Source organism: Sesamum indicum, linkage group LG7, assembly GCF_000512975.1.
Source record: "Sesamum indicum cultivar Zhongzhi No. 13 linkage group LG7, S_indicum_v1.0, whole genome shotgun sequence".
NCBI lineage: Eukaryota > Viridiplantae > Streptophyta > Magnoliopsida > Lamiales > Pedaliaceae > Sesamum > Sesamum indicum.
In genome coordinates this window covers 3,215,104-3,228,486 of record NC_026151.1, presented here as the reverse complement: position 1 = coordinate 3,228,486, position 13,383 = coordinate 3,215,104, and the positions used below count along the sequence as shown (strand labels likewise).

The following is a 13,383-nucleotide window of genomic DNA, read 5'->3' as shown; positions in this document are numbered from 1 at the left end:
CCGCCGCTGACGGCGGCGTGAGGTCTGAATTGGGTCTTCTTGGCGGGCGGAGGTGAGAGTAGGCGAGGAGAGTAGATTCCGATGCTAAGTTGCGTCAAAGCTTCCATTTTTGTGGGGGGTTTAGTGGAACTGCGAGAGGTATTTTGAGGCTATAAAACCACCCAATAGCCAAAAAAACAAAAAAAGAAATATCTAACTCTATTTATAAATATTTTAAATAGAAAAAATAATTTAAATTTTAATTTTAATGGTAAATATTTAATATATTATTCTCAGATTAAATGCAATTTACTTTTTATAACACAAAAAATTAAGTGTGAAAAAAGTTAACAAATTACCTCATATATTTACATAAATTAAATAAATTTTATTTTTCAAAATACAAAAATAATTAATTTTTTTATTTACTTTTCATATCACACGAGAAAATATTTATCCTATTGTTCACTCTTTATTTTATTTTTTGAATTTTTTATGGGTATTTCTACTTATTGCTTACCACCTCATAAGTGGCATTAGAGTTCCAACATGATTTGCTAATAAAATGACTTATTATTTTATTTAAGTGCAATTTCAAAAGTGTTTAATTTTAGGAATGATTAATAACTCATTAAGAGGTAAAATTTGTGGATATTTGCAAATAATAGTTAAAGTAGAAAAAAATTGATGTAGAATTGTTTGGTAAAAAAATTGATGTATTATCAATTTATTTATAAAATTATTTAATTATTGTGATAGATCGGCCAGATTGCTGATGTGTTTAATTATTTACATAAAAATCATAAAGAAATTCAACTTATTTATATAAATGCCATTTGCTGCAATAAGCACCTTTTCACCACGCACAAATTTTAACTTACTTCAGCTTAATTTAGAAAAACATAAAGTTTTTCGTTTAGCTTAAATTGAGCAATCGATGGTTGGGTTGTCGGTCTTTGTGGTTGTGAGCTTTTCCATCGGATTCGCCTCACTGAGTCGAAATTATTTTTTGTTGTTGTTTTTTTTCATTGTTCCTATTAATCTGTAATCGTTGTTATATTAGTTGTATTCTACTGTAATACTTATTTTTACTTTATTAGGCTCAATACAGGGATAAATTCCCAACAATTGAGTATATAAATACCATTTTACAACTGAAAATGAATTAAAATCGCATAATAAGCGTAAAGGTTTATGATGATTAAAGTTAGGCCTCCGCTTCAGCCCAAATTGGGCCCATAATCTAGTGGCTAACACAAGGCCCAAACTGTGGCCATGTTTGTTTTTGCATTCATTTTCATCTTTTCCAAAAAATATGTATATTTATATATAATTTTATTAAAAATATATTGGTTTAACAACACAAATTTAATATAAAAAATAATTTTATTAATTAATCTAAATATATTTTTATTTTATGAGAAAATCTATACAAAATTAAAAATACATATTGTTCCAGTGAAAATAAAAACACGAATCAGGCGGTAATTATGGTTGCCTACATTTCACAAAAAATGAAAAAATAAAACAATAAATTCAGTAAGGAAATCAAATATTGCAGGATATTATCCACGCTTTTGTCGCATCATCATACATGTATAATGAGATGCAGATTTGGACAAAACAAACACTATTTCAAGAGTCGTTAGATATCTTGTTTGTTCCGAATGAGGGCTAAACAAGTGGGGCTTACCATTGGCCCAACACATCACTAACAAGGTCCAACTCTGGCCCATTAAATAATCATTGAGATTCGGGCACACGACAGCGGGTGGTCGGTCGGATTGGATTTTTTATTACAAATTATGTTATATTTTTTATTCCGTCTAGTATATATGTACATCATGATCTCGTTTGGTTCGTGTAGTTGTAAACGATGAGATTGTTTATCATACATAATCAAATGTTTGATTCATAGTATTAATATCGGATCAGATCTTTTCAATCCTTAAAGTGGGATACACCGTCCCGTCTGTAAGTGAAGATAGGATTAAAAATCTTTCTTTCTTAAATGCCCTCCCGCTTTCTCTCCTTCCTTTAAATACATGCATGTTTAAAGAATGTACTTCAAATTATAATAATTCAATAAGAAATATTGCTTCATTATTTTTTGGGACTTTTGAAAAATATTTGAATTTGGATTAGTTATTAAAATTTAAAAAAGTAAAATTTTCGCCATACTTCAATAACTTTTTTTAACAAAATTAAACCTTTGACTCTCTTTTTAGATAAATTTAAAAAAGGATACCCTTAATGATTTTTTTATATTGATCATATTTCTAATCCTTTTAACTAAACATCGTATTATATTATCACATGAGACATCTTATATACAATACATCAAACCAAACAACATAAAATGGATAAGCAGATAATTATTATTCTACTCCTCATCCTCCCCAATCCCATCATGTCTATTTGCTAGCACACGAGCCAAACGAGACACATGTATAAAAATGAAAGTCATTTACTTAATTTATGAAAGATTTTATATAAATAGCATGTGTTGACATCGAAATTTTGGAACAAGTTATCAATTAAAAGTTGAAAACAATGTGCTAATAATTGGGTTTCAAGTTAAAGTCCATAATAAATTGTGCTTTATGTATGTTCAAAATGACAAATCGCAATAAATCCATGCCAAATTTAGACCTTATGCATTCCCATGGATCAATCCAAGATGATTAGATGAACACAAGTCTTCTTTATTTAGGATTGATTAGTTGGGCCAAAGCATGTTCAAGTACATTCCTTAGTTGATTAATTCATATCAAAGTCTACGCTAGTTTAATTCCAGAGAAATGAACCCAAACTGTTTGTAAAAGTCTACCAATGCCTATAAAAAGGGACATCCACTGTACAAGACATTACATTACATACAGACAACAACATCATAGCAAGAGCAAATTCAAAAGTTTTATGCAACAACAAAGTCCTACAACTTTAAGGCCTTGATCTGTATTTCAGGGTAGTATACGATTAGGGATGGCAATTGGTCTCGAAAAATCAGAGCCTCGATCCAAACACACCCCATTTGGAGCGGGTTTGGGATGAAATTCCCCAAGTCCGGGGCGGCCCTGGGGTGGCTTGGGCATTCCCTGGCTGGGTCTAATGCGGGGTACGGGACTTGTCCCAAACCCGTCTCGAACCCGTCATGCTGGCCCCTGCCTCGCCCGCGCCCCGGGTAATAAATTTTCTATTTTTTAATATTTATTATTAATATAATATATTATTAATAAAAATTTATAGTATAATATATAAATTCTAAGCAATTTTCGTATGTACCCAACTCTATATAAGAAATACAAAAAATAAAAAATTAATTGATAAGAAAATTAATAATTTAGATGAACTGATGAACATATTTTTTGTCTTGTACAATTCATTTTAGATAGAAAACTATATTAAGGTATTTAAATCTAAATTGATATTATTTAATAAAATATTAGTTGAAAATATTCTTTGTCATATATAATTCATTGTAAATTAGAAAATGATATTACTTGATGAGAAAATTAGTAATTTAGAGGAACGTATCCTTTTTCTTATACAATTCATTTTAGATTGAAAACTATTTTAATGTATATAAATCTGAATAAATATTATTTATTAAAAAATAAAATATTAGTTGAATATATTTTTTGTAGTATATAATTCATTGAAAATTGTAAAATAATATTACTTGATGAGAAAATTAATAATTTAGATGCACGTATTATTTGTCTTATACAATTCATTTTAGATTGAAAACTATATTGAGGTATTTAAATCTAAACTGATATTATTCATTTAAAAAATAAAATAGTAGTATGTATTCTTATATAATATAATTTATTAAAAATTGTAAAATGATATTACATGATGAGAAAATTAATAATTTAGTTGAATCAAGGAAGAATTTTAATTTCTTGTGTTTAAGAAATAGAAGAAGGGGCAAGACCAGGGCGGGGCCGGGTTTTGAAACAAACGGGGCGGTGTACAAGGGCAGAGTGAAATGAACCGGGCAAGGTCTCGGGTTCGGGTGGACCCGTACAAGACCCGCCCTGTTGCCATCTATATGTATGATTCCCTTCCACAACTCCGGAGGAGATTGTGCATCCGATTCAAGAACAAGCGTCAGCTCTTAAAAGAAATACTTCGAGCGAAGAATAAGGAGTTATTTACATTCACAATTATTACAACCACTTATTCAAAAATAATAAACTTTATTTCTCCATATTGTTTCTTGTCTCGTAATTATTTTTTGCAAACACAAAATTTATCTGAACATGTATATATTAATTAAAATAAAAAATATAATAAGATTTCAGCAACCGTAGTTTGCATGACATATATTTTCTAGCAAAAAGTAGCTTGAGATAGTAGCCAAAAAAATAAAAATAGCAAAGTGTAAAAATTGTTATAGCTCAGACGATAAAATATAATTCATGCTTATTTTTTTTTAATATCCTTTGAATACTTTAAAATAAAATACTATACATCTCATAGAACAGATAATAATCTTAAAAATCAACATCTTTACACGTTGAAGTTAGAGTAATTATCTTACTTTTGAAGAAACCCTCAAGTATATATTTCTTATGCCATCACATTACATTATTTATAGAATTAGTACACAAATTCGTTTGGACATTAAACGGCAACTTTATTCCTTTAACTCAAAACCTAAGTAAAACCAAAAACCTGTCTTAAGTAATTAATTTGCCAAAAATCTAGACGTCCATGGCGGTTTGCTCAAAGCATCCCTATTTCCTACTGTCATCTCCTCACCCTTGAACAATTCTATTCTAAAATTTACAATGTTCTAAAAAATCACGATGTCTCCGTTTTGAGTCCGGATACTTTGTTACAAAATAATATTACATTTTGTATTTATTAATACATTCACGTTATGTATGTAAATACATTTTAGGGGATGATTGGATTTACGTTCGCTGATTTACGATCTATTTATATATATTATTCGATTTTTTACGTAATTTTTCAAAATAAATGAGTAATTTGTGTAAATAGACCATAGGTAAAGGGGCGTAGATGTAATTATTCCTATTTTTGAAAAATATAAATTACGTGAATCTTATATAAAAAGGCTATATATATCAAATAAAATGGTTAATTGCATTTAGAACCATCTTAAAAATGCAAAAATTATATTTTTTACGCATTCTGTTCAAGAATTCTCTATTTATAATTGTACCTCTTCCGTTGAGGTTTGGATAGAAAATATTAACGTCATAAAAAAATTAGATAAATTTTTAATTTTTTAATCATAATTCAACGTTCCATATAATTTATGATAAAGATACACTAGTAATATTTTATACATGTAAGAAAATAAATATAATATATATAGTTAAAAGAGTGTAATTCTAATAAAATATTATTCTCGAATTACTGTCATTGGATTAAAAGTAGTTGTCAATGAATAAAAACACTAATTATATTGTCAATAGTTTGTACAAACGCTAAATTATGCATAAAATTAGAAGTTTAAGTAAATTTTTTGTTAATTTCAGTATAATGAAAATGGTATAATTGTAAACGGAGAGTTTATGAAGGAGTGCAATTGTAGTTTCAATATTTGTTTTAAAAATAAAAGTGTAATTCCATATGTTTAAAATGAGAATAAGCATAATCAATCCTAATTAAATATAAATAGTGGTAGGGGATATACTATGACTATCTACAAAAGGATATAAATGCCCTTCTTTACAAAGGAAATACTACTTATGCTAGGATCCACCCCTATTCAGGTCGGATCGGATCGCCTGATCAGACCTACTTTGATTCAATTAGTGATGAAGTCACGTGAATCAGTTAAGTGGGCACAATATTTGACCTTATAAATACATGCATTATGTTTAATTTATGGTAAGATATTTTGACTATAATTCTAAATCTAGCAATTATAATTATTCTATCTCGATTTTGAACTAACTTAAGCATCCAAGGGTTTTAGTTGGAGACCACTCAATGAGCTTAACGACTTTCTTTTTTTTCTCGGGTTCTAGACATCATTCGAGTATCTTTCCAAAAGTCTCAATTTTTTATTTGGATCAAATAATAATATCGATTTATAATAAAAGACTCCACTTTGTTGAGAGCAAACAAAAAAGAAAGAACCCATTTTTTTTTTTTCTTATGATGGTTAGAAATCACAACATTGTCCGTTAGTATATTAATATTAACACGAATTTAATACAGGTTATTATGTTTATATAGTCAATGAAATACAAAATACAATACTATTTCATAATTAAAAAAAAATTCAGACCGCATCATTACAAATAGCGAAAAATAAAATAAAATAAAATAGAACACATAATTTCCGTAGATTGTCTATGTACTAATCGTTAGATATCATATTGGGACAAGGTTGCCGGATAGGGTATTTATTTTTCTCAGTAATCAAGACGACTTGCCTGCAGTTGAAAATGACTTGGGACCTATTTTGAAAATTTAAGATATCACAATTTGACCCCCAAAATATAAGGGAATTAATTGGTGGTCCAAGATTTATTTATTTATGTTTTCATATATTGTCAGAACTCACAATTGATGGAAAGGTTCACATCTTGAACATGACTTCTTATGGCAGCAGGGACTCCACTCCCCTTCATTTTCAAACCCTTTCTTTTCTTTTTTCTTTTCCTCGCGATGAATTTTGTGCATTATTTACGGTGGATGATCCGGGTCGAAATTATCAGTGATCTAAATCTGGTTTGATAATGAGTTAGCTATAACTTAACGATAATCTGGAGTATAGATCTGGATGAGTATTTCGATGTACTAGGAATGATTTTTTGCACATAAAACGTTAGGCTTGCGAGGTGATTTCTAACTAAAATTCTCTGATACTTAAGTTAGTATTAATCAAAGTTGAGGTTATAGGGTCACAAAGTGCGATCTGATAGTAATAAATAGCATATCTTGTGAAGTGCATCAACTGATATTTATAGAGAATCAAGAATTCCAAATCGTACGGAGTCACGTGTCTTCTATGCATTCATTGAATAAATTTGAGATCAATAATTGACAAGTTAAGTCATTGAATCTAAAGAGTTAGATGTGACCCTACTCAAAGTGACTCACTTAAAAAAGACACGAATCCTCAAAAATATTTTGGGCTTTTCATAGATTTTGATTCTTTTGAAGGGTAAATCTATTTTGGAGTTATTTATTTATATTTTCCCGGTCAGTAGATGAGAGCCCAGATTGGCTACTACTCAAATGGTGGGATTTTGAATTTTTGGAACATTTTAAATTGTATTAGTGGTAGGTAATTTGCTTTTCTAATTGTCTAAGATGAATATATATTTCGTCCTAAAAGTCTAGCAATGATTAAGAATCCCTGTAATTGAATAATTGTGATGTACCATTTCATGAAATTGGACACTAAATTGTAAATCAGTATTATGTTTTATATTTCATTTCCTATATATAAATCAGATTTACGACATTCTATTGTTTTTTATATACTAAAAGAAATTATACTGATGCGAGCGAAATACTCAAGTCGAATGAATTGCGAACAAGGCTTTTGGGTTTTTGCAAGCTTCTTATGAAATAAATTGGTGCCACATGTCTTAACCCGTCCAGGGTGTATATTTATCTACCTCTATTCTTTTGGGATAAGTTGGCAGCATTTCATAAAATTTGTCGTAATTATAAATATTTTAAATCAACGATTGTCTAACAAATATCCCCTTATAATGAGCTGTCATGAGAAGTATTTGTTAGACGATTATTAATTTCAAGGAGTATTTATAAATTTTTAAAGAATAATAAATATTTGTAATTATGAGAAAACTTCATGAAAGTCCTTTGTACTTTATAATTTCTTTTTCAAGAAAAAAAAGAAAAATTCCGTAAATGGATGGAAAAAAAAAGAATGTTGCTTGCAATGTAGATATTTTGCTCAAGTAGATAAAGTCCGCTTTTGTCAACAAATATTACAAAATCTAGCGTAAAAAGCAACATTATAAATGAGATAAATATGCACACAAATATTTAGATAAATGTCGAGGAGCATGAGAAGTAAATTTTAATATTAATAAAAATCCCGTCATTCTATGATAAAAATTCCTCGTTGTTATATGATATTTGGTGGGGATTTTATTTAAAAAATGCCAAAAAAAAGAAAAGTTAGTAAAGTAAAGCCATTCTAATTCTGTTAGTAAAGTAAGCGGCACCGCGGTCTCTGACCGCGGTGCCTGAATTTTTTTAAAAAAAAAAATAAACATTCTGTGTCACCGCGGTGCCTAACCGCGGTGACACAGAAAAACTATATTTCTATTGCCACCGCGGTCACTGACCACGGTGGCAATGATATGGTGAAAAATTATTTTTAGCCACCGCGGTCACTGACCGCGGTGGCAATGTTTTTATAAAAAAATAATTTTTTTATAGCCACCGCGGTTGGTAACCGCGGTGGCACTGACGTTTTTTAAAAAAAAAAATTTTTTTATAGCCACCGCGGTTACTGACCGCGGTGGCATTGCCCGGCCCGCACGTCGTACCTTGCCCGTGCTGACACCGCGCTAACAAAGCGCGGTGTCAGTCAATTTTTTCTTTTTCAGTATCTGGCACCGCGCTGTGTTACCGCGGTGTCAATCAATTCTTCTGCATTATCGTCTGTGGCACCGCGGTTACTTACCGCGGTTTTATTGCCTATATAAGTCGGATGCTATTCTCACATTCATACACACTGAAAAATCAGCCTGCACTCTCAAATCAGCCGCTTGCAAAAATTATCCTTCAGTTTCTTATTCCTTACACTCTCAAATCAGCCTTCGGAAATTCATACACCACCATCTCGCAATTCTTGTAAAATTTCTGCACTTGTTATTTGAAGATTTACAATTGAAAAAACGTAAGTTATTTATTAAATTTTCGTGTTATTTGTTCTTATTTTAAATATCTTATTATAGTATGAAAAAAATATATATTGATGTGTATTTTATATTGTTCTGAAGATATGGCGGATCAAAACACTGTTGATATTGTTATATATTTTGGAGGTCAACAAATCAATTCGAATGGTTCTGTAAGTTATGATCGACCTCCACTCGGATTCATGCAAATTTCTCGTAGTACTACATTTGCTGAGTTAGAGTTAATTTTGTATGAAGAGATTGGTATGGATAGGAATAATTTTAAATTGCATATATTTTTTAAATACATAACTTTTAATTTTGGCCAAAGGAATGAGATGTTGTTGGCAATTAAGAAGGATCGTGATATGCAATTCTTTTTAAATCCGATGAATGGATATGTATCGATTGATATTTTTGTCGAAGCGGAGAAAGTTCTGCAAAATGCTGTACCAGATGACTCAGCTGTTGGTGATTGGGGAACGTATATGTCTATGATAACCCAAGATTTGCCGAGTTTACCAGTAGTAACTCAAGAAATGGGGCGGTTTGGTCTTAATGAAGATTATGCAGGTCCATCATCATATGCAGGCCCCTCATCATATGCAGGTCCATCATCGTATGCAGGCCCCTCATCATGGTCAGGTCCATCGTCGTATGCAGGCCCATCATCATATGCAGGGACAAATGCATATTCTGGCTCATCGGATTATGCTGGTTCATCTGAATACAATGATGAAGATGACGAGCTTGAAGCTGATAGCTTGTTGAACACTGAGCAAGCTGACTCAGAACCAGATGAGGTCGAATTAGAAGACCAGATTGAACAGAATAATGACGATGATGGTGATGTAAGTATACCTGTTATGATGGAAGTTCTTGGTGAGAATGCACAAGAGCATTTTGATTTGAACGTGCCTGCCGTGCCCGACAGAATGAACCTATATCCAGAAGTTCCATTTTTCAGCACAACACACCCAGAAGTCCCTGCAGACTCGATTGATATCCCTACTAGCAGGTGGGGCAATTTTTACGACTCAAACACCGGAGAGCTCGCCCTCGGAATGCTGTTTAAAAGTAAGGACCATTTGAAAGGAAGTGTACAAGATTACTCGGTTCGATTTGCACGACGAGAATACCGAGTGGTGGAAAGCAACAAAAAATTATGGAAAGTCGCCTGCAGATACGAAGCACAGACTGGGTGTTGTTGGATGCTGAGGGCCATATTCAAATCCAACATGGAATTATTTAAAGTTACCAGGTATGTCGGACCACATACATGTCTGATGAATGAAATTTCTATTGATCACGGTAACTTAGGAAAGAGCATGATCGCAACACATCTGCTGGGTATGGTTCGTCAAGATCCATCTTGTGATATAAAACATGTCCAGCAGATTGTGAAAGATAAATTTGGTTTTGAAGTCCCATATCATAAGGCCTGGTTTGCTTTGAAAGCCGCTAGAGAACAAGGGTACGGCACTTGGGAGAGTTCTGTTCAGAAACTACCCAAATATATGGCGGCATTGCAAAAATGGAATCCTGGAGCCGTTGTGGAGTGGATGCATTTGGAAACAGATAGCCCGGGCAGGTACATGTTGAAATATGTTTTCTGGGCATTTAGACCATGCATTGAGGGATATCGTTATTGTCGTGACGTTATAAGCGTGGATGGAACACATTTGTACACGAAGTACAAACATAAAATGCTGGCACTTGTGTCATGGCGTTGGTTCCTCCAAATGCTTTCCAAAGATTTGTTGCCGTTAGAGGATGATCGAGTCTGTTTGATATCAGACAGGCATGCTGGCTTGATCAATGCTATAAATTATGTACCGGCGTGTTCGTAGACAATATGTTATGTGAATTTTGAACACGAGTAATTTGATGATACCAGTTCATGTAATCAGGAACGGTATCAAGACCACCTTGAATAACGGGTCCTTCCACCCTCAGTGATTGCACATCGTTCCATTTCGCAATATAGTCTGCGTGAAACGTAGCATGATGTGCCTAACCGCGGTGACAAAGAGTATCAAGACCACCTTGAATAACGGGTCCTTCCACCCTCAGTGATTGCACATCGTTCCATTTCGCAATATAGTCTGCGTGAAACGTAGCCCAATTCATGTCTTGACGTCCCCGCCTGTCTATTGTGTGTAAACGACGCTCACTAATTAATGGGTTTGGGGGGATGTTTTGCACAAAGCCAAATTGACGGAGAACCCTCTCCGGGTGCTGCATCTCGACGATCGAATAATTGATCAATGGACAGCGTATATGCCACGGTGTGCGCGTTGCATAAAAGGGCAATGAATCAAGATCGAGTGTTATATCATCATACGGAGTCCAAATAAACTACAATACAAAATATAGCGCCAGTCAATATATTTGAACAAATGCATCAGAAATACACTAAACGTAAAAAAAAAAAAATCATAACAATATACCTCGTTAAATTGCATACGATCCAAAACATTCCTTATTATACGAAGAGCGTTGTGTGCCGTATGAGTACGGGATATATGATAAGACCACCTAAAATCAAAATTAAGAAAAATAAGTGAAATCAAAATTATTTATAACTGTATAAATAAATAAAAATATTCATACCGTGCAGCATATGGAGGATTAGGCAGAACATTGTCAGGGTCTAGAATGGTCGGCATCAGTGTCGAAGATTCACTCGATGGGGGCAAGTGTTATGATGCGAGACCATGCCCATATCTGTAATAATTGCATGGCACCGCCAATATTATTTTTCCCTCGTTGTGATGCTGTACATAGCTCCCGGTAGAGATATGCCAACACTGCAGAACCCCAATTTGATACATACTGCTCGTGTATGTTTTCCATATGCCGCAGATATAATAATGACACGGTGTTCCCCGTAGCATCAGGACACAACACTCCACCAAGAATGCACATGGCACATATACGTGCGGTACTACACCTTGTATCTATCCCGGTAATAAGATTACCTTCCACCGGGAGTGCCCACAGGATGGCGATATCTTGCAGTGTTATAGTAGCTTCACCCACCGAAAAATGGAAAGTATGTGTCTCCGGGCGCCATCTCTCTACCAAAGCAGTGATCAAGTGGGTGTCAATTTCAACATGCCCACATTGCAAAACACCAAGAAACCCCATATTTTGGAGTACTTGTAAAACACGAATATGACGTGGTGCTAGTTGCAGGACGCGAAAAAAAGCAATATCACCACGTCGTACTGATAAAGTTGTATCCGGATTTTCGGACACATCTTCTGTTCTGTGATTTAATTGCCCGTACAAAACACTGGTATCAATAGGGCCAAAATTCGACATTTTCGCTCTAAATTTTTTTAAAGACAAAGATGTAATAATTGTGCAAAAACAAGAACAAGATGAAGGAGGAGGAATTGTTGAAGGAGGAGGAATTGTTGAAGAAGGAGGAATTGCCGAGAGATTTGAAGGAAATGTTGAAGGAGCAAATGTGAGAAAATGTTGAAGGAAATGTTGGAGTATGGTGAAGGAGGATTGCAGCTCACACTTAAATAGTGTGAGCTGCAATCAAATGTATTCACGGGCACACTGTAGAAGTGTGCCCGTGAATATGTAACTGAGGCACCGCGCTTGGTAAGCGCGGTGCCTCAGCCTGCAGCCTGCAATTGCAGGCTGCAGGTTTTGACTACTTTTTTTTTTTTTTAATTTTAGTGAAGAACCGCTATCCCAGATAGCGGTTCTTCACTGTTTTTATTTTTTTTTTTATAATCTGTCATGCCACTGCGGTCACTGACCGCGGTGGCAATTAAATTAAGATTTTTCTGTGGCACCGCGGTGTGTGACCGCGGTGCCACAGAAACTTTATTTTTTTTTTAAAAAAAAATTGAGGCACCGCGGTCTGTGACCGCGGTGCCGCTTACTTTACTGAGAAACCTCAAATGGCTTTACTTTACTAAATTTTCTTTTTTTTGACATTTTTTAAATAAAATCCCCATATTTGGTTTGATGCATGATTATTATTTGAAAAGTGAGTCAATCATTGTAGCACTAAAATATTCGATTTTGATATTCTATATCTACACTGTTATGAAATAATTTTTTTTAATACTCGGGTTTATTATTTAATTCATTTTTTTCTTTAAAAGATTGTTCAAATTAATAATTTTAATATTATTTTTAAATAATCTCATAATTACAAGTTAATTTATTTTTATAATTTTTTTTTCTCATCATCTCATACTATAATCCTTTTTTATGCTCGTGGGCAGCATGCAATGATAACTAGTTAATATAAAAAAAGAAAACCACTTGACATTTACAATGGGCGATTTAAGATCATAATATTAAATTTTAAAATACTAATTATATATTGGTATCGGTATTATTATATTTATATTTTAATCCCCAATATGTTATTATATTTATATTTGAATTTCAGTAATATTTATTTATGAGAAATATTAGTAATTAAAAATAAAAAATAGAAGGGGAGGTCACAGGCAGAGAAGCGGGGGGCGTGGTGTTGGACTAATGATGTAAAATGGCT

The 13,383-nt window shown here is 33.0% G+C and overlaps 1 protein-coding gene across 1 annotated transcript; it reads right to left on the bottom strand.

The window, feature by feature from the left end:
* LOC105166276 (serine/threonine-protein phosphatase 7 long form homolog) lies at nucleotides 11,535-12,179 on the bottom strand. Its single transcript, XM_011085583.1, has one exon. It carries the CDS (start codon nucleotides 12,177-12,179, stop codon nucleotides 11,535-11,537), a length of 645 nt encoding a protein of 214 aa, XP_011083885.1.

Coding starts and splice junctions, on each gene's coding strand:
- LOC105166276 (XM_011085583.1), bottom strand. CDS start 12,179: ATGTCGAATTTTGGCCCTATTGATACCAGTGTTTTGTACGGGCAATTA.